At 47.6% G+C, this 18554-nt stretch overlaps 1 protein-coding gene across 2 annotated transcripts in view; it reads left to right on the top strand.

Moving 5' to 3' along the window:
• LOC112255369 (E3 ubiquitin-protein ligase RNF123) overlaps nucleotides 1–18554 on the top strand; it is a 266952-nt gene that overhangs the window by 217491 nt on the left and 30907 nt on the right. For both annotated transcript variants that reach the window (XM_042324870.1, XM_042324871.1), the window contains exon 36: nucleotides 17094–17188. In XM_042324870.1, the coding sequence (XP_042180804.1) occupies nucleotides 17094–17188 (95 nt within the window). The remainder of the gene's footprint in view (nucleotides 1–17093; nucleotides 17189–18554) is intronic.

Raw genomic sequence — 18554 nt, 5'->3', positions numbered from 1 at the left:
GAGATAGGAGAGAGAGCAGAGCAGAGAAGAGAACATGATAAATGAGGTCCCTCACAGAAGTGTCTTGTAATTCTGTGAGGTCCTGGCGGTAACAGCTTGGGCTCCGGTGTTTTGGAGGGTAACGGAGACGGCTCTCATCAGTACTGTGATGAGGTAGTGATTCTCTCGCCCTATATCCTACCTCCATGGGGCAGGTGTTACATTAGCTGTATTAATCGGACCGTGTGTGAGTGCCCAATGGCACCCTATTCCAAATACATTACCTCAGGCTCTGGTCAAAAGTATTGCACTATATCGGCATTAGGGTGCTATTTGGGACTCAAACACAGTGTGTGGAGGATGTATATATCCCATGCCACTCTGTTAGCTAGCTGCCGGTCAATGCCTGCCAATCTGAGGATTTTCTATTCAATTAAAGGCCTAGTGCAGTCAAAAACTCAATTTTGCTATGTTTTACTGTATATATATATTTACACACTATGTCGTTGGAATAATGCTGTGAAGTTTTTTAAATTATGATGACAGTTTTAATGTAATATCTGCTTGAAAATACTGTTTTGGTGCGATGGAGTTTTGGCCTGCCTTAGTTAATAGACCAATAAGAAAAGGTCCAACATTTCTCCATCTCCCCACCCTTTCTAATGTGACTATCCCCGACGCTCCTCACCCTTTTTCCACTGCCCCTCTACAAAGTTTCTCCCTGCAGGCGGTCATGAATCGTCTAATGGTTAAGACCATTTCCTAATTAAAGTTGCTGCCCCTATCATTGCCAATCCTCTCTCTGACCTTTTTAACCTTTCTCTCCTCTTTGGGGAGGTTCCCATTGCTTGGAAGGCAGCCATGGTTTATCAAAAGTGTTGGAAAAACTTGTCAATAATCAACTGACTGGCTTTCTTGATGTCTATAGTATTCTCTGTGGTATGCAATCTGGTTTTCCGCAACCTTAAAGGTCAGTCAATCAATCAATCAAATGTATTTATAAAGCACTTTTTATAAAGCACTTTTTACATCAGCTGATGTCACAAAGTGCTGTACAGAAACCCAGCCTAAAACCCCAAACAGCAAGCAATGCAGGTGTAGAAGCACGTTGGCTAGGAAAAACTCCCTAGAAAGGCCAGAACCTAGGAAGAAACCTATAGAGGAACCAGGCTATGAGGGGTGGCCAGGCCTCTTCTGGCTGTGCCGGGTGGAGATTATAACAGAACATGGCCAAGATGTTCAAATGTTCATAAATGACCAGCATGGTCGAATAATAATAAGGCAGAACAGTTGAAACTGGAGCAGCAGCACAGTCAGGTGGAAGTTGAAACTGGAGCAGCAGCATGGCCAGGTGGACTGGGGACAGCAAGGAGTCATCATGTCAGGTAGTCCTGGGGCATGGTCCTGGGGCATGGTCCTAGCTCAGGTCAGTTGAAACTGGAACAGCAGCATGGCCAGGTGGACTGGGGACAGCAAGGAGTCATCATGTCAGGTAGTCCTGGAGCTCAGGTCCTAGGGCTCAGGTCCTCCGAGAGAGAGAAAGAAAGAGAGAAGGAGAGAATTAGAGAACGCACACTTAGATTCACACAGGACACCGAATAGGACAGGAGAAGTACTCCAGATATAACAAACTGACCCCAGCCCCCAACACATAAACTACTGCAGCATAAATACTGGAGGCTGAGACAGGAGGGGTCAGGAGACACTGTGGCCCCATCTGAGGTCACCCCGGACAGGGCCAAACAGGAAGGATATAACCCCAACCACTTTGCCAAAGCACAGCCCCCACACCACTAGAGGGATATCTTCAACCACCAACTTACCATCCTGAGACAAGGCTGAGTATAGCCCACAAAGATCTCCGCCACGGCACAACCCAAGGGGGGCGCCAACCCAGACAGGATGACCACAACAGTGAATCAACCCACTCAGGTGACGCACCCCCTCCAGGGACGGCATGAGAGAGCCCCAGTAAGCCAGTGACCCAGCCCCTGTAATAGGGTTAGAGGCAGAGAATCCCAGTGGAAAGAGGGGAACCGGCCAGGCAGAGACAGCAAGGGCGGTTCGTTGCTCCAGAGCCTTTCCGTTCACCTTCCCACTCCTGGGCCAGACTACACTCAATCATATGACCCACTGAAGAGATGAGTCTTCAGTAAAGACTTGAAGGTTGAGACCGAGTTTGCGTCTCTGACATGGGTAGGCAGACCGTTCCATAAAAATGGAGCTCTATAGGAGAAAGCCCTGCCTCCAGCTGTTTGCTTAGAAATTCTAGGGACAATTAGGAGGCCTGCGTCTTGTGACCGTAGCGTACGTGTAGGTATGTACGGCAGGACCAAATCAGAGAGATAGGTAGGAGCAAGCCCATGTAATGCTTTGTAGGTTAGCAGTAAAACCTTGAAATCAGCCCTTGCTTTGACAGGAAGCCAGTGTAGAGAGGCTAGCACTGGAGTAATATGATCAAATTTTTGGTTCTAGTCAGGATTCTAGCAGCCGTATTTAGCACTAACTGAAGTTTATTTAGTGCTTTATCCGGGTAGCCGGAAAATAGAGCATTGCAGTAGTCTAACCTAGAAGTGACAAAAGCATGGATTAATTTTTCTGCATCATTTTTGGACAGAAAGTTTCTGATTTTTGCAATGTTACGTAGATGGAAAAAAGATGTCCTTGAAATGGTCTTGATATGTTCTTCAAAAGAGAGATCAGGGTCCAGAGTAACGCTGAGGTCCTTCACAGTTTTATTTGAGACGACGGTACAACCATTAAGATTAATTGTCAGATTCAACAGAATATCTCTTTGTTTCTTGGGACCTAGAACAAGCATCTCTGTTTTGTCCGAGTTTAATAGTAGAAAATTTGCAGCCATCCACTTCCTTATGTCTGAAACACATGCTTCTAGCGAGGGCAATTTTGGGGCTTCACCATGTTTCATTGAAATGTACAGCTGTGTGTCATCCGCATAGCAGTGAAAGTTTACATTATGTTTTCGAATAACATCCCCAAGAGGTAAAATATATATCAGCTGATGTCACAAAGTGCTGTACAGAAACCCAGCCTAAAACCCCAAACAGCAAGCAATGCAGGTGTAGAAGCACGTTGGCTAGGAAAAACTCCCTAGAAAGGCCAGAACCTAGGAAGAAACCTATAGAGGAACCAGGCTATGAGGGGTGGCCAGGCCTCTTCTGGCTGTGCTGGGTGGAGATTATAACAGAACATGGCCAAGATGTTCAAACATTCATAAATGACCAGCAGGGTCAAATAATAATGTGTTTGTAGAGGGTGCAACAGGTCAGCACCTCAGGAGTAAATGTCCTTTGGCTTTAAATAGCCAATCATTCGAGACAACGGGTGCGGTAGAGAGAGAGAGAGAGTCAAAAACAGCAGGTCTGGGATAGGTAGCACGTCGGCGAACAGGTCAGGGTTCCATAGCCACAGTCAGAACAGTTGAAACTGGAGCAGCAGCACAACCAGGTGGACTGGGGACAGTAAGGAGTCATCATGTCAGGTAGTCCTGAGGCATAGTCCTAGGGCTCAGGTCCTCTGAGAAGAAAGAGGGAGAGAGAATTGGAGGGAGCACACTTAAATTCACCCAGGACACCGGATAAGACAGGATAAATACTCCAGAAATAACAAACGGACCCTAGCCCCCTGACACATAAACTACTGCAGCATAAATACTGGAGGCTGAGACAGGAGGGGTCAGGAGACACTGTGGCCCCATCCGATGACACCCCCGGACAGGGCCAAACAGGAAGGATATAACCCCACCCACTTTGCCAAAGCACAGCCCCCACACCACTAGAGGGATATCTTCAACCACCAAATCAAATCAAATCAAATCAAATTTTATTTGTCACATACACATGGTTAGCAGATGTTAATGCGAGTGTAGCGGAATGCTTGTGCTTCTAGTCCCGACAATGCAGTAATAACGAGCAAGTAATCTAACTAACAATTCCAAAAAAACTACTGTCATACACAGTGTAAGGGGATAAAGAATATGTACATAAGGATATATGAATGAGTGATGGTACAGAGCAGCATAGGCAAGATACAGTAGATGATATCGAGTACAGTATATACATATGAGATAAGTATGTAAACCAAGTGGCATAGTTAAAGTGGCTAGTGATACATGTATTACATAAGGATGCAGTCGATGATATAGAGTACAGTATCAACGTATGCATATGAGATGAACAATGTAGGGTAAGTAACATTATATAAGGTAGCATTGTTTAAAGTGGCTAGTGATATATTTACATCATTTCCCATGATTAAAGTGGCTGGAGTAGAGTCAGTGTCATTGACAGTGTGTTGGCAGTAGCCACTCAATGTTAGTGGTGGCTGTTTAACAGTCTGATGGCCTTGAGATAGAAGCTGTTTTTCAGTCTCTTGGTCCCAGCTTTGATGCACCTGTACTGACCTCGCCTTCTGGATGGCAGCGGGGTGAACAGGCAGTGGCTCGGGTGGTTGATGTCCTTGATGATCTTTATGGCCTTCCTGTAGCATCGGGTGGTGTAGGTGTCCTGGAGGGCAGGTAGTTTGCCCCGGTGATGCGTTGTGCAGACCTCACTACCCTCTGGAGAGCCTTACGGTTGAGGGCGGTGCAGTTGCCATACCAGGCGGTGATACAGCCCGCCAGGATGCTCTCGATTGTGCATCTGTAGAAGTTTGTGAGTGCTTTTGGTGACAAGCCGAATTTCTTCAGCCTCCTGAGGTTGAAGAGGCGCTGCTGCGCCTTCCTCACGATGCTGTCTGTGTGAGTGGACCAATTCAGTTTGTCTGTGATGTGTATGCCGAGGAACTTAAAACTTGCTACCCTCTCCACTACTGTTCCATCGATGTGGATGGGGGGTGTTCCCTCTGCTGTTTCCTGAAGTCCACAATCATCTCCTTAGTTTTGTTGACGTTGAGTGTGAGGTTATTTTCCTGACACCACACTCCGAGGGCCCTCACCTCCTCCCTGTAGGCCGTCTCGTCGTTGTTGGTAATCAAGCCTACCACTGTTGTGTCGTCCGCAAACTTGATGATTGAGTTGGAGGCGTGCATGGCCACGCAGTCGTGGGTGAACAGGGAGTACAGGAGAGGGCTCAGAACGCACCCTTGTGGGGCCCCAGTGTTGAGGATCAGCGGGGAGGAGATGTTGTTGCCTACCCTCACCACCTGGGGGCGGCCCGTCAGGAAGTCCAGTACCCAGTTGCACAGGGCGGGGTCGAGACCCAGGGTCTCGAGCTTGATGACGAGCTTGGAGGGTACTATGGTGTTGAATGCCGAGCTGTAGTCGATGAACAGCATTCTCACATAGGTATTCCTCTTGTCCAGATGGGTTAGGGCAGTGTGCAGTGTGGTTGAGATTGCATCGTCTGTGGACCTATTTGGGCGGTAAGCAAATTGGAGTGGGTCAAGGGTGTCAGGTAGGGTGGAGGTGATATGGTCCTTGACTAGTCTCTCAAAGCACTTCATGATGACGGATGTGAGTGCTACGGGCGGTAGTCGTTTAGCTCAGTTACCTTAGCTTTCTTGGGAACAGGAACAATGGTGGCCCTCTTGAAGCATGTGGGAACAGCAGACTGGTATAGGGATTGATTGAATATGTCCGTAAACACACCGGCCAGCTGGTCTGCGCATGCTCTGAGGGCGCGGCTGGGGATGCCGTCTGGGCCTGCAGCCTTGCGAGGGTTAACACGTTTAAATGTCTTACTCACTTCGGCTGCAGTGAAGGAGAGACTGCATGTTTCCGTTGCAGGCCGTGTCAGTGGCACTGTATTGTCCTCAAAGCGGGCAAAAAGTTATTTAGTCTGCCTGGGAGCAAGACATCCTGGTCCGTGACTGGGCTGGGTTTCTTCCTGTAGTCCGTGATTGACTGTAGACCCTGCCACATACCTCTTGTGTCTGAGCCGTTGAATTGAGATTCTACTTTGTCTCTGTACTGGCGCTTAGCTTGTTTGATAGCCTTGCGGAGGGAATAGCTGCACTGTTTGTATTCAGCCATGTTACCAGACACCTTGCCCTGATTAAAAGCAGTGGTTCGTGCCTTCAGTTTCACACGAATGCTGCCATCAATCCACGGTTTCTGGTTAGGAAATGTTTTAATCGTTGCTATGGGAACGACATCTTCAACGCACGTTCTAATGAACTCGCACACCGTATCAGCGTATTCGTCAATGTTGTTGTCTGACGCAATACGAAACATCTCCCAGTCCACGTGATGGAAGCAGTCTTGGAGTGTGGAGTCAGCTTGGTCGGACCAGCGTTGGACAGACCTCAGCGTGGGAGCTTCTTGTTTTAGTTTCTGTCTGTAGGCAGGGATCAACAAAATGGAGTCGTGGTCAGCTTTCCCGAAAGGGGGCGGGGCAGGGCCTTATATGCGTCGCGGAAGTTAGAGTAACAATGATCCAGGGTCTTACCACCCCTGGTTGCGCAATCGATATGCTGATAAAATTTAGGGAGTCTTGTTTTCAGATTAGCCTTGTTAAAATCCCCAGCTACAATGAATGCAGCCTCCGGATAAATCGTTTCCAGTTTGCAGAGAGTTAAATAAAGTTCGTTCAGAGCCATCGATGTGTCTGCTTGGGGGGGGATATATACGGCTGTGATTATAATCGAAGAGAATTCTCTTGGTAGATAATGCGGTCTACATTTGATTGTGAGGAATTCTAAATCAGGTGAACAGAAGGATTTGAGTTCCTGTATGTTTCTTTCATCACACCATGTCACGTTGGCCATAAGACATACGCCCCCGCCCCTCTTCTTACCAGAAAGATGTTTGTTTCTGTCGGCGCGATGCGTGGAGAAACCCGCTGGCTGCACCGCTCGGATTGCGTCTCTCCAGTGAGCCATGTTTCCGTGAAGCAGAGAACGTTACCAACTTACCATCCTGAGACAAGGCCGAGTATAACACACAAAGATCTCCGCCACGGCACAACCCAAGGGGGGGCGCCAACCCAGACAGGAAGGTCACATTAGTGACTCAACCCACTCAAGTGACGCAGTCCTCCTAGGGGACTGTATGAAAGAGCCCTAGTAAGCCAGTGACTCAGCCCCTGTAATAGGGTTAGAGGCAGAGAATCCCAGTGGAAAGAGGGGAACCGGCCAGGCAGAGACAGCAAGGGCGGTTCGTTGCTCCAGAGCCTTTCCGTTCACCTTCACACTCCTGGGCTAGCATTGGAGTATTATGATCAACTATTTTGGTTCTAGTCAGGATTCTAGCAGCCGTATTTAGCACTAACTGAAGTTTATTTAGTGCTTCATCTGGGTATCCGGAAAGTAGAGCATTGCAGTAGTCTAATCTAGAAGTGACAAAAGCATGGATGAACTTTTCTGCATCCTTTTTGGACAAAAATATTCAGATTTTTGCAATGTTATGAAGATGGAAAAAGTTGTCTTAATATGTTCGTCAAACGAGAGGTCCAGAGTCATGCCAAGGTCTTTCAGTTTTATTTGAGACGACTGTACAACCGTCAAGATTAATTGTCAGATCCAACAGAAGATGTCTTTGTTTCTTGGGACCTACAATTAGCATCTCTGTTTTGTCTGAGTTTACAAGTGAAAAATGTGCCGCCATCCACTTCCTTATGTCTGAAACACAGTCTACCAGGGAGGGCAATTTTGGGGCTTCACCGAAGCAAAGAGGTGAAAGTTAACATCATGTTTCCGAATGAAATCACCAAGAGGTAAAATATACAGTGGGGCAAAAAGGTATTTAGTCAGCCACCAATTGTGCAAGTTCTCCCACTTAAAAAGATGAGAGAGGCCTGTAATTTTTATCACAGGTACACGTCAACTATGACAGACAAAATGAGAAAAAACATTCCAGAAAATCACATTGTAGGATTTTTAATGAATTTATTTGCAAATTATGGTGGAAAACAAGTATTTGGTCAATAACAAAAGTTTATCTCAATACTTTGTTATATACCCTTTGTTTGCAATGACAGAGGTCAAACGTTTTCTGTAAGTCTTCACAAGGTTTTCACACACTGTTGCTGGTATTTTGGCTCATTCCTCCATGCAGATCTCCTCTAAAGCAGTGATGTTTTGGGGCTGTTACTGAGCAACACAGACTTTCAACTCCCTCCAAAAATGTTCGATGGGGTTGAGATCTGGAGACTGGCTAGGCCACTCCGGGACCTTGAAATGCTTCTTACGAAGCCACTCCTTCGTTGCCCGGGCGGTGTGTTTGGGATCATTGTCATGCTGAAAGACCCAGCCACGTTTAATCTTCAATGCCCTTGCTGATGGAAGGAGGTTTTCACTCAAAATCTCACGATACATGGCCCCATTCATTCTTTCCTTTACACGGATCAGTCGTCCTGGTCCCTTTGCAGAAAAACAGCCCCAAAGCATGATGTTTCCACCCCATGCTTCACAGTAGGTATGGTGTTCTTTGGATGCAACTCAGCATTCTTTGTCCTCCAAACATGACGAGTTGAGTTTTTACGAAAAGTTATATTTTGGTTTCATCTGACCATATGACATTCTCCCAATCTTCTTCTGGATCATCCAAATGCTCTCTAGCAAACTTCAGACGGGCCTGGACATGTACTGGCTTAAGCAGGGGGACACGTCTGGCACTGCAGGATTTGAGTCACTGGCGGCGTAGTGTGTTACTGATGGTAGGCTTTGTTACTTTGGTCCCAGCTCTTTGCAGGTCATTCACTAGGTCCCCCCGTGTGGTTCTGGGATTTTTGCTCACCGTTCTTCTGATAATTTTGACCCCCACGGGGTGAGATCTTGTGTGGAGCCCCAGATCGATTGAGATGATCAGTGGTCTTGTATGTCTTCCATTTCCTAATAATTGCTCCCACAGTTGATTTATTCAAACCAAGCTGCTTACCTATTGCAGATTCAGTCTTCCCAGACTGTTGCAATTCTACAATTTTGTTTCTGGTGTCCTTTGACAGCTCTTTGGTCTTGGCCATAGTGGAGTTTGGAGTGTGACTGTTTGAGGTTGTGGACAGGTGTCTTTTATACTGATAACAAGTTCAAACAGGTGCCATTAATACAGGTAACGAGTGGAGGACAGAGGAGCCTCTTAAAGAAGAAGTTACAGGTCTGTGAGAGCCAGAAATCTTGCTTGTTTGTAGGTGACCAAATACTTATTTTCCACCATAATTTGCAAATTAATTCATTAAAATTCCTACAATGTGATTTTCTGGATTTTTTTCTCATTTTGTCTGTCATAGTCTGTCAAGTGTACCTATGATGAAAATTACAGGCCTCATCTTTTTAAGTGGGAGAACTTGCACAATTGGTGGCTGACTAAATACTTTTTGCCCCACTGTATAGTGAAAGCAAGTGTGGTCCTAAAACGGAACCTTGGGGAACACCAAAACTTAGTTGATTTGTCAGAAGACAAACCATCCACAGAGACAAACTGATATCTCTCCGACAGATAAGATCCAAACCAGGCCAGAACTTGTCCGTGTAGACCAATTTGGGTTTACAATCTCTCCAAAAGAGTGTGGTGATCGATGGTGTCAAAAGCAGCACTAAGTTCTAGGAGCACGAGGACAGATGCAGAGCCTTGGTCTGACGCAATTAAAGAGTCATATACCACCTTCACGAGTGCAGTCTCAGTGCTAAGATGGGGTCTAAAACCAGACTGAAGTGTCTGTATACATTGTTTGTCTTCAGGAAGGCAGTGAGTTGCTGTGCAACAGCTTTTCTAAAAATGTTGAGATGAGATTTGATATAGACCGATTTTGTTTTGTATATTTTCTGCGTCAAGGTTTGGCTTTTTCAAGAGAGGCTTTATTACTGCCACTTTTAGTGAGTTTGGTGCACATCCGGTGGATAGGGAGCCGTTTATTATGTTCAACATAGGAGGGCCAAGCACAGGAAGCAGCTCTTTCAGTAGTTTAGTTGGAATAGGGTCCAGTATGCAGCTTGAAGGTTTAGACACCAAAACTATTTTTCATTTCATCATCACTATTTTCATCATTGTCTCAAGAGATATAGTTTTTTTTTTTAAACTGAGTGTCTCCCTTGATCCTAGGTCCTGGCAGTGTTGTGCTGACTCATGACAACTGTGCTTTGGAGAAATACGCAGATTTTAAGAGGAGTATGTCATTTGCTTTCTGATGATCATGATCTTTTCATTCAAGAAGGTCATGAATTTATCACTGCTTAATCCTATCTTGGGTAATGCCACGTTTTCGTTAGCTTTGCGACAGTATCAAAAATTAATTTTGGATTGTTCTTATTCTCCTCAATTAAGTTGGAAAAATAGGATGATCGAGCAGCAGTGAGGGCTCTTCGATACTGCACGGTACTGTCTTTCCAAGCTAGTCGGAAGACTTCCAGTTTGGTGTGGCGCCATTTCCGTTCCAATTTTCTGGAAGCTTGCTTCAGGGCTCGGGTATTTTCTGTATACCAGGGAGCTAGTTTCTTATGACAAATGTTTTTGTTTTTTAGGGGTGTGACCACATCTAGGGTATTACGCGAGGTTAAATGTAGTTCCTCAGGTGGTTAACCGATTTTTGTACTCTGACGTCTTTGGGTAGGTAGAGGGAGTCTGGTAGGGCATCTATAAATCTTTGGGTTGTCCGAGAATTAATAGCATAGCTTTTACTGATCCTTGGTTAGGGTCTGAGCAGATTTATTTGTTGCGATTGCAAACGTAATAAAATTGTGTTTCCGATAGTCCAGGATTATGAGGAACAGCATTAAGATCCACAATAGCAATCTTAAGCCATTCCAGCATTGCTTTGGCTGTATGCTTGGAGTCATTGTCCTGTTGGAATACAAATCTTTGCCCCCAGTCTAAGGTCATTTGCACGCTGAAGCAGGTTTTCATTGAGGATTTGCCTGTATTTGGCTCCATTCATTGTTCCCTTTATCCTTAGCAGTCTCCCAGTCCCTGCCGCTTAAAATGATCCCCATAGCATGATGCTGCCACCATCATGCTTCAGGGTAAGGATGGTGTGAAATGGGGGATAAGCTGTGCCTGGTTTACTCCAGTCATAGCACTTTGCATTCAGGCCAAATAGTTACATTTTCTCACTCAATAGAGCACAGAATATTTTTTGCCTTATTCTCGGAATCTTTCACGCGCCTTTTTGCAAATGCACTCTGGTTGTGCTGTCGTGCCTTTTTCTCAGCTATCTGGCCACTCTCCCATAAAGCCCAGATCGATGAAGTGCTGTAGACTGTTGTCCTTCTGGTAGGTTCTCCCATATCAGCCAAGGAACTGTAGTTCTGTCAGTGGTCATTGGGTTCTTGGTCACCTCCCTAACCAAGGTCCTTCTTGCCTCGTCGCTCAGTTTGGTTGGACGGCCAGCTCTAGACAGAGTCTGGGTATTTCCAAATTATGGAGAACACTGTGCTCTTGGAAACTTTCAACACTCTAGAAATTGTTTCATATCCTTCCCCAGACATGCATCATCACAACTATATATTGTAGATCTTTGGGGCAGTTCCTCGGACAATAGCTTCTGCTCTGACATGCACTGTCAGCTATGGGACCTTATATAGACAGGTGGTGTTTTTTTTTCTCTAAGTAATGTCCAAACTCCAGTCAAGTTGTATTGGCATCTTAAGAAACTTGGATTCACCTGAGCTCAAGTTGGAGTGGCATAGCAAAAGGGGTCTGAATATTAATATGGAAGATATTTCTGTATTTCATTTTCAATAAATGTGTGAAAAATTGTCTGAAAACATGTTTTCACTTTGTCATTATGGGTTCGTTTTTTCCCCCCTCACCCCCCTATCTATAGAATACATTTTGAATTCAGGATGTAACATAACAAAATATGGATTAAGTCAAAGGGTATACTTTGAAGAATGTGGATCTCTGGTTCAGAGTGATTATTGCCCTACTCCCCAACCCTTCAGAAACCTGACAGTATATGTATATATATACTTCCTCTGTGTCTTGCTATGTTCCACCTAAATGCACTGTGGCAAGGACAAGGCCAAGGCCACAAACAGAGAGGGAGTGGAGGAAGAGGGCTAGTGGCGGGAGGCATCGCCTCTGTCCCATCAGCTGCTGCTGCTAACATGGGTTATTTTCATCAGCACCCCCCACCTCCCCCTTCTCTCTCCCTCTCTCCTTCAACCCCTTTCTCCCTCTGTCATTTGTTTATGAAAACAGTCCTTGTGGCTCTGCTTTCTCACTGGGGTTGGCTCTGGGCTATGCTCTCGGTATGGCTTGTTTCTGGGCTCTAAGGTTGGCTCTGGGCTTGGTTCTATGGGTTAAGGTTGGCTCTGAGCTTGGTTCTATGGGTTAAGGTTGGCTCGGGGCTTGGTTCTAGGGGGAAGGTTGGCTCTGGGCTTGGTTTTAGGGGTTAAGGTTGGCTCTGGGCTTAGCTCTCGGTATGGCTTGTCTCTAAGGTTGGCTCTGGGCTTGGTTCTAGGGGTTAAGGTTGGCTCTGGGCTTGGTTTTAGGGAGTAAGGTTGGCTCTGGGCTTGGTTCTAGGGGTTAAGGTTGGCTCGGAGCTTGGTTCTAGGGTTAAGGTTGGCTCTGGGCTTGGTTCTAGGGGTTAGGGTTTGCTCTGGGCTTGGTTCTAGGGGTTAAGGTTGGCTTTTGGGCTTGGTTCTAGGGGTTAGGGTTGGCTCTGGGCTTGGTTCTAGGGGTTAAGGTTGGCTCTGGGCTTGGTTCTAGGGGTTAAGGTTGGCTCTGGGCTTGGTTCTAGGGGTTAAGGTTGGCTCTGGGCTTGGTTCTAGGGGTTAAGGTTGGCTCTGGGCTTGGTTCTAGGGGTTAAGGTTGGCTCGGGGCTTGCTTCTAGGGGTTAAGGTTGGCTCTGGGCTTGCTTCTAGGGGTTAAGGTTGGCTCTGGGGGTTCTTGGTTCTCTGGGCTTGGGGGGTTAAGGTTGGCTTTTGGGGGTTCTTGGTTCTCTGGGCTTGGTTCTAGGGGTTAAGGTTGGCTCTGGGCTTGGTTCTAGGGGTTAAGGTTGGCTCTGGGCTGATGATGGTCTGGAACTCTGGGCTTGGTTCTAAATTGGCTCAGGGGTTACACAGAGGTTGGCTCGGGGCTTGGTTCTAGGGGTTCTTCCAAAATTAATCATACACAGAGGAATTCTTCAAATCCTCAAGGTTGAATAAATATTGATTTTATGAATGATGATGATAATATAGAATTTCCCGAACGAAGACCATGTTTATTGTTCAGTCATGTGCTGAACTGAAGGACAGGTTCCTGCCTCTGTGAAGACAGTCGACCAGCCAGGCGGACAGTAATACATTATAGATGAGCGTCTCAGATGGTACGCAGCATTAAACACACAGCAGCCACTTGAGGAAAGAAGAGGAGAGGAGGCTGATGGCCATTTATCCACTTCAAACATGTTTAAAAATCTCTCCATCTCTCTCAATGGCCATGCTGCCAGTCAGGACTCTACTCCTCCTCCTCCTGTTCCCCCCTGTCCTCCCTGCCTCTCCTGTCCTTCCTCCTGTTCCTCCTCCTCCTGTCCCACCTCCTCCTGTCCCACCTCCTCCTGTTCCACCTCTTCCTGTCCCACCTCTTCCTGTCCCACCTCTTCCTGTCCCACCTCTTCCTGTCCCACCTCTTCCTGTCCCACCTCTTCCTGTCCTCTTCCTGTCCCACCTCTTCCTGTCCCACCTCTTCCTGTCCCACCTCTTCCTGTCCCACCTCTTCCTGTCCCACCTGTCCCCTGTCCCACCTTCCTGTCCCACCTCTTCCTGTCCCACCTCTTCCTGTCCCACCTCTTCCTGTCCCACCTCCTCCTGTCCCACCTCCTCCTGTCCCACCTCCTCCTGTTCCACCTCCTCCTGTCCCACCTCCTCCTGTTCCTCCTCTCCTGTTCTTCCTCTTGTCCCTCCTCCCCTTGTCCCCCTCCTCCTCCTGTCCCTCCTCCTGTCCCTCCTCCTGTCCCTCCTCCTCCTGTCTCACCCTCCTCCTGTTCCTCCTCCTGTCCCTCCTCCTGTCCCACCTCCTGTCCCTCCTCCTGTATCTCCTGCTCCTCCTCCTGTCCCTCCTCCTGTCCCACCTCCTGTCCCTCCTCCTGTATCTCCTGTTCCTCCTCCTGTCCCTCCTCCTGTCCCACCTCCTGTCCCTCCTCCTGTATCTCCTCCTCCCCCTCCTGTTCCTCCTCCTCCTGTTCCTCCTTCTCCTCCTGTTCCTCCTCCTCCAGTTCCTCCTCCTCCAGTCCTTCTTCCTCCTCCAGTCCTTCTTCCTCCTCCAGTCCTTCTTCCTCCTCCAGTCCTTCTTCCTCCTCCAGTCCCTCTTCCTCCTCCAGTCCCTCTTCCTCCTCCAGTCCCTCTTCCTCCTCCAGTCCCTCTTCCTCCTGTTCCTCCTCATCCTCCTGTCTCCCTTCCTCCTGTTCCTCCTCCTGTATCTCCTGTTCCTCCTCTTCCTCCTGTTCCTCCTCCTGTCCCTCCTCCTGTTCCTGTCCCACCTCCTGTTCCTCCTCCTGTCCCTCCTGTTCCTCCTCCTGTCCCTCCTCCTGTTCCTGTCCCTCCTCCTGTTCCTGTCCCTCCTCCTGTTCCTCCTCTTGTCCCACCTCCTGTTCCTCCTCCTGTATCTCCTGTTCCTCCTCCTGTATCTCCTGTTCCTCCTCCTCCTGTTCCTCTTCCTGTTCCTCTTCCTGTTCCTCTTCCTGTTCCTCCTCCTCCTGTACCCCCTCCTCCAGTTCCTCTTCCTGTTCCTCTTCCTGTTCCTCCTCCTCCTGTCCCCCTCCTCCTGTTCCTCCTCCTCCTGTCCCCCTCCTCCTCCTCCTGCCCCTCCTCCTCATCCTGTTCCTCCTCCTGCCCCTCCCCGTCCTCATGTTCCTCCTCCTCCTCCTGTCCCTCCTCCTGTTCCTCCTCCTCCTGTCCCTCCTCCTGTTCCTCCTCCTCCTGTTCCTCCTCCTCCTGTCCCCCTCCTCCTGTTCCTCCTCCTCCTGTCCCCCTCCTCCTGTCCCCCTCCTCCTGTCCCCCTCCTCCTGTTCCTCCTCCTCCTGTCCCCCTCCTCCTGTTCCTCCTCCTCCTGTCCTCCCTCCTCCTCATCCTGTTTCTCCTCCTCCTGTCCCCCTCCTCCTCATCCTGTTCCTCCTCCTGCCCCTCCCCCGTCCTCATGTTCCTCCTCCTCCTCCTGTCCCTCCTCCTGTTCCTCCTCCTCCTCCCCCTCCTGTTCCTCCTCCTCCTCCTGTTCCTCCTCTTGCCCCTCCCCCGTCCTCAAGTTCCTCCTCCTGCCCCCACTTCCTGTTCCTCCTCCTGTCGCTCCCCCTCCTCCTGTTCCTCCTCCTGTTCCTCCTCCTGTTCCTCCTCCTGTTCCTATTCCTCCTCCTCCTGTCCCTCCTCCTCCTCCTCCTGTCCCTGCTCCTCTTGTCCCTCCTCCTCCTGTCCCTCCCTCCTGTCCCTCCTCCTCCTGTCCCTCCTCCTCCTGTCCCTCCTCCTGTCCCTCCTGTTCCTATTCCTCCCCCTCCTGTCCCCCTCCTGTCCCCCTCCTGTCCCTCCTCCTGTCCCTCCTCCTCCTGTCCCTCCTCCTCCTGTCCCTCCTCCTCCTGTCCCTCCTCTTGTCCTACCTCCTGTTCCTCTTCCTGTTCCTCCTCCTCCTGTCCCTCCTGTTCCTCCTCCTGCACCCCCTCCTGTTCCTCCTCCTGCCCCCCCCTCCTGTTCCTCCTCCTGCCCCCCCCCCCACCCTCCTGTTCCTCCTCCTGCCCCCCCTCCTATTCCTCCTCCTGCCCCCCCTCCTGTTCCTCCTCCTGCCCCCCTCCTGTTCCTCCTCCTGCCCCCTCCTATTCCTCCTCCTGCCCCCCCCTCCTGTTCCTCCTCCTGCCCCCCTCCTGTTCCTCCTCCTGCCCCCCTCCTGTTCCTCCTCCTGCCCCCCCCCCTGTTCCTCCTCCTGCACCCCCTCCTGTTCCTCCTCCTGCCCACCCCCTCCTGTTACTTCTCCTGCTAAAATTGTATTTGTCACATACACATGGTTAGAAGATGTTAATGCGAGTGTAGCGAAATGCTTGTGCCTCTAGTTCCAACAGTACAGTAATATCTAACAAGTAATCTAACAAATTCACAAGGACGACCTTAAACACATAAATCTAAAGGGATGGAATAAGAATATGTACATAAAAATATATGGATGAGCGATGGCCGTGCGGCATAGGCAAGATGCAGTAGATGGTATCGAGTACAGTGTATACATATGAGATGAGTAATGTAGGATATGTAGACATTATATAAAGTGGCGTTATTTAAAGTGACTGGTGATGCCTTTTATTAAATCCATTTATTAAATTTATTAAAGTGCCAAGGGGAGTGGTGGCTGTTTAACAGTCTGATGGCCTTGAGAGAGTAGCTGTTTTTCAGTCCTCCTGCTCCTGTCCCTCCTCTTTTTCCTGTCCCCCCTCCTCTGTACCTCCATCTAACTGGAAGCTGTATCGTTTCCTAACTGGAAGCTGTGTCGTTTCCTAACTGGAAGCTGTGTCGTTTCCTAACTGGAAGCTGTGTCGTTTCCTAACTGGAAGCTGTGTCGTTTCCTAACTGGAAGCTGTGTCGTTTCCTAACTGGAAGCTGTGTCGTTTCCTAACTGGAAGCTGTGTCGTTTCCTAACTGGAAGCTGTGTCGTTTCCTAACTGGAAGCTGTGTCGTTTCCTAACTGGAAGCTGTGTCGTTTCCTAACTGGAAGCTGTGTCGTTTCCTAACTGGAAGCTGTGTCGTTTCCTAACTGGAAGCTGTGTCGTTTCCTAACTGGAAGCTGTGTCGTTTCCTAACTGGAAGCTGTGTCGTTTCCTAACTGGAAGCTGTGTCGTTTCCTAACTGGAAGCTGTGTCGTTTCCTAACTGGAAGCTGTGTCGTTTCTAACTGGAAGCTGTGTCGTTTCCTAACTGGAAGCTGTGTCGTTTCCTAACTGGAAGCTGTGTCGTTTCCTAACTGGAAGCTGTGTCGTTTCCTAACTGGAAGCTGTGTCGTTTCCTAACTGGAAGCTGTGTCGTTTCCTAACTGGAAGCTGTGTCGTTTCCTAACTGGAAGCTGTGTCGTTTCCTAACTGGAAGCTGTGTCGTTTCCTAACTGGAAGCTGTGTCGTTTCCTAACTGGAAGCTGTGTCGTTTCCTAACTGGAAGCTGTGTCGTTTCCTAACTGGAAGCTGTGTCGTTTCCTAACTGGAAGCTGTGTCGTTTCCTAACTGGAAGCTGTGTCGTTCCCTAACTGGAAGCTGTGTTGTTCCCATGCAGATACAGACTACATCCACGAGGAGGAAGAGCAGAAGGTGGAACAGATGTTAGCCTTCCTGACTATAGAGTCAAAGCAGGCCGCCGCCAGTACAGCAGTGAGTATATTAAACTATACTACAATATACTACACTATACTACAATATACTACACTATACTACACTCTAGTACCTTCCTGACTATAGAGTCAAAGCAGGCCGCCGCCAGTACAGCAGTGAGTATATTATACTACACTATACTACACTCTAGTACCTTCCTGACTAGAGTCAAAGCAGGCTGCCGCCAGTACAGCAGTGAGTATATTAAACTACACTATACTACAATATACTACACTATACTACACTATACTTCACCATACTACAATATACTACACTATATTATACTACAATATACTACACTATACCACACCATGCTACAATATACTACACTATAGTACAATATACTACACTATACTTCACCATACTACAATATACTACACTATATTATACTACAATATACTATACAATACACTATACTACAATTTACTACACTATACCACACTATACTACACGCAAGTACCTTCCTGACTATAGAGTCAAAGCAGGCCGCCGCCAGTACAGCAGTGAGTATATTATACTACAATATACTACACTATACTACCATATACTACACTATACCTCACTATACCACACTATACTACACTATAGTACAATATGCTACACTATACTACAATATACCACACTATACTACAATATGCTACACTATAGTACAATAGACTACACTATACTACAATATACTACACTATACTACCTTCCTGACTATAGAGTCAAAACAGGCCGCCGCCAGTACAGCACTGAGTATATAATACTACACTATACCACACTATACTACACTATACTATACTACACCATACTACAATATACTACACCATACTGCACTATACTACAATATAATACAGTATACTACACTATACTGCACTATACTACACGATACTACACTGTACTACACTATACTACGCTCTAGTACCTTTGTGACTATAGAGTCAAAGCAGATCACAGCCAGTACAGCAGTAAGTATATTATACTATACTATACTACACTATAATATACAACACTATAGTACATTATACTACACTCTAGTACCTTCGTGACTATAGAGTCAAAGCAGGTCGCAGCCAGTACAGCAGTGAGTATATTATACTATACTATATGACACTGTACTACAATATACAACACTATACTACAATATACTATACTACACTATACCACACTACACTTTACTATACTCTCTCTCACTACACACCTCTGTCTCTCTCTCTCTGTCTCTCTCTGACTCTCTCTCTCTGTCTCTCTCTGTCTCGCTCTCTCTCTCTCTGTCTCTCTCTCTGTCTCTCTCTCTGTCTCTCTCTCTGTCTCTCTCTGTCTCTCTCTGTCTCGCTCTCTCTCTCTCTGTCTCTCTCTCTGTCTCTCTCTCTGTCTCTCTCTG

Source organism: Oncorhynchus tshawytscha, linkage group LG07 (assembly GCF_018296145.1).
Source record: "Oncorhynchus tshawytscha isolate Ot180627B linkage group LG07, Otsh_v2.0, whole genome shotgun sequence".
Taxonomy (NCBI): Eukaryota; Metazoa; Chordata; class Actinopteri; order Salmoniformes; family Salmonidae; genus Oncorhynchus; species Oncorhynchus tshawytscha.
Note: the sequence above shows the minus strand (reverse complement) of the source record. Positions and strands in the feature narration are given on the sequence as shown.